This window comes from Contarinia nasturtii, unplaced genomic scaffold (assembly GCF_009176525.2).
Source record: "Contarinia nasturtii isolate CC-2019 unplaced genomic scaffold, AAFC_CNas_1.1 Cnas_scaffold_5097, whole genome shotgun sequence".
NCBI classification, from domain to species: domain Eukaryota; kingdom Metazoa; phylum Arthropoda; class Insecta; order Diptera; family Cecidomyiidae; genus Contarinia; species Contarinia nasturtii.
In genome coordinates this window covers 1-3,015 of record NW_022202375.1, presented here as the reverse complement: position 1 = coordinate 3,015, position 3,015 = coordinate 1, and the positions used below count along the sequence as shown (strand labels likewise).

Sequence of the window (3,015 nt, the reverse complement as noted above, 5' to 3'; positions counted from 1 at the left end):
GGTCGAATTTGGGGTAGCATTCGTGTGTAGTTTCAGTCAATTTTACCATCGCAATGGAAAGAAAAAAATAAAAGAAAGCACAATTCAATTAAACTGATATGAAAAAATTGACTTGATTCATAATCATCATTATGCTATTGTATATGCAATAGACTCCACTTACCGAGTACAATTTATACCAAGAGGTACTCGTACTTTGGCAAGGCCACAATTTAATCAAGCCTAGCGGACTAACAAATAATTGTTATAAACTAATTTCTAAATTATAATTTGATTTAATGATATTGTTGTTGTTGATGAATGAGGGCTGCTACTACTGCGGCTGCAGATGTCCATTGTTGACATTCTGATTCTGACCTCGATACAACGGCAATGGCTGATTGTTGTCAACACGGCGTGGTCTCCGTACATTTGGATGAATTGTCCGCTTGAACACCACGCATTCACCTACCGAATGATACATAACAAAAACACATTACATGTATAACAATTGCTTCAAAATTTGTATCAATTTCAATTGATTGCATACCTTTGTAGAGGATCAGCTTCGCTGCTGCGATATCACGGTGCCATACAGTTGTGAGCGTTGGTTGTGCTCCGGCAGCTCCCTCGATTTCAACGTTTGCAACATTTGGTAGCCATGTTTTGAAGAAGCGTTGCTTCTTTGACACCAAACGACCTGCATTCGGTCCATCTCGAAGAGTTGCAGCAATGACATCGCCTATATCACGCATCTCGCGCCACATTCGTTCAATTGTTCGTCGCATTTGTAGTAATCGTTTGCTCACATTGGTTACGATGGTTCGTGGTAGTCCAACAATTGGATTTGGTACACAACCCACACATTTCTTGTATCGATCACGTCGAGTTTCTTGTGGAAATCGCTTGAAACACAATGGGCAATGCTGTGATGTCATGTATTCATCGACCATTCGAATGATGCAATTTCCACGTTTCATGATGGCTGCAATCAGTTTGCGAGTGCCTGGGCATCGCACGTGTTTTTTGATTTTGATCGGTGAGTTGGCTGGTGTGGATCCACTGGCTCCCATGTAGAAAATTGATGGTTGATTGCGTGTCAGTTTGCAAGCCGTTTTGTCGATCCCACGAACCGATTCGATATGCTTGTCCAATCCCAAGCGTGCATATTGCTTACACGTGTACGTTTCAATGCCATCATTCATAACTCGTAGTCGATGTTCAATATACGAGCGCCATGATGTTTCTCTTGGCGATGGCATTGTACCCAGAGTCGCTGCAACTCGATTGCGATCAGCTTTCTCGTCGTATGTAAATAATCGGGTGATTCGTTCGGCTTTTCCATCACGTCGGCCTTGTTTCGCATCCCAGTGATACCGTTTGCTGGATATGCGCAAATTCACCTAACAAAATGATAACAACAAAAACGACATTGTATTCACAATCACAATCACAATATCAATCACTTTCATTCATTATGAAAAATTGAATTTACCTCTTCTTTGGTATCCAAATCACGACGCACTGAAGCGTACCAGGTTTTCATGCCCGGGTCACAGCCAATAGCATACTTCAATTTGTTCCCTTTGTACATTTTCATGATTTCAGCATCACTTATTTCGACTGGTGGTAGTTTTGGCTTTTTGTACATCATCGAAACAGACACACCGTCCGAACAAATTTGGAAATCGAAATACTTTTTGAAATGTACCAGTTGTTGAATTTTTTCCACATTGAAAAACAGATTCCAACTTAAGATTTTATTTCTGCGGAATTCGTTGCTCGTTATGTTGATCAAATTGGTCGTTTTATCTTTGCGTTTTTTCAAACCGCACTTCAATGGCACCAAATTTACACTGGCTAGGATGGTGTACAATGCGTCGGTATCGATGCGAATGTGACGACGTTGGAAACTGCACATTGGTACAACGACAAAATTTTTAATTTGTGGTGCATCACGACGACATTTGTACTCATTGTGATACCATTGTATTTCACGTTGAATATGTATCCACATACGAATCGAATGGAACCAATTTTCGCTGACATATTCTTTAATGTTGCAATCTTCTGGTGCACCTAACCAACGTAGCTCATCCAACAACTCGCCCAATCGAAGCTGTCGCTCAACATCGTCATTCGTGTTGTCTTTCCGATGATATGCGTAGTTAACGGCATTTTTGATGTCAGTTTCATCGTAATATGGCAATTCATTGGGCGAGCCGTACAAGTTGTTAAAGTAGTTATACCGAATTGCATTGTCATTGAGCTGGAATGTCTTTAGCTTGAAAAATTTTCTTAAACGGGATTCGCAATGCGTTTTCAAGTTTGTTCGAACGTTGTCTTCGTATTGTTCATACAAGTACTTGAAACTATTACCAAATCCACCATTGGTGGGCCAATCGATTCTAGCAGCGTCTACCAACTGTCGAAAATCCGGTAGCATAAGAAAGACTTTGCCGATGTTGTCACGTAGTACTGCCTTAAAACAACGTTGAATCATGCTGGATCCATCATCCCATACAAAAAATTCATCATCAAAGTGATCAACAGCTTCATTCACCTATTCACAAACAAACGAACAAACAATCGAATCAATTCATGCAAATACAATAGTGCAAAATATCGCCCGTAAATTGCGTATAGAAAATGATGAAATAATATCGAAAAATTGAATTTGATTGTCATTAGCGAAGAATTGGAATGAAAAATCATTCGGATGATATGATGAATTTATGATGAAATATTAAAAAAGAAGTTGATGTTTTTTTTATTCAAAGCAAAAAACTGAAACAAATGAAATTTTTGAACTTACTTTCATGAGAAAGAGTAATGATGCAAGGCATGCGATCTTCGTAGCCTTCACCGATAAGTACGAAATGATTGCGACAATTACATCCCGATATCGTTCACGGATAATTGATGGCAGTCCTTGCTTTATACACCTTTGGTCGGCGTTTGGATCTGCTGCCTTGTGGCGACCCATTTTGCAGTCTATTTCAAAATTTAAAAAAAAAACGGAAAAAAGAAAGAAAA

The 3,015-nt window shown here is 39.3% G+C and overlaps 1 protein-coding gene across 1 annotated transcript; it reads right to left on the bottom strand.

Annotated features, from left to right (window-relative positions):
- Positions 1–169: 169 nt before the first annotated feature.
- LOC116351278 lies at positions 170–2,965 on the bottom strand. Its single transcript, XM_031783359.1, has 4 exons — positions 2,795–2,965; positions 1,475–2,542; positions 530–1,382; positions 170–447 (listed from the first exon to the last, which is right to left on the bottom strand). Exons 1-4 carry the CDS (start codon positions 2,963–2,965, stop codon positions 314–316), a joined length of 2,226 nt encoding a protein of 741 aa, XP_031639219.1. The 3' UTR covers positions 170–313.
- Between the last annotated feature and the right edge of the window lie 50 nt (positions 2,966–3,015).

Bases quoted from the DNA above. Each gene is read 5' to 3' on its own strand.
- LOC116351278 (XM_031783359.1), bottom strand. From the start codon at position 2,965: ATGGGTCGCCACAAGGCAGCAGATCCAAACGCCGACCAAAGGTGTATA. The intron at 2,543-2,794 runs GTAAGTTCAAAA...GTTTGTGAATAG, and splicing joins CATTACTCTTTCTCATGAAA to GTGAATGAAGCTGTTGATCA. The intron at 1,383-1,474 runs GTAAATTCAATT...TCATTTTGTTAG, and splicing joins ATTTGGATACCAAAGAAGAG to GTGAATTTGCGCATATCCAG.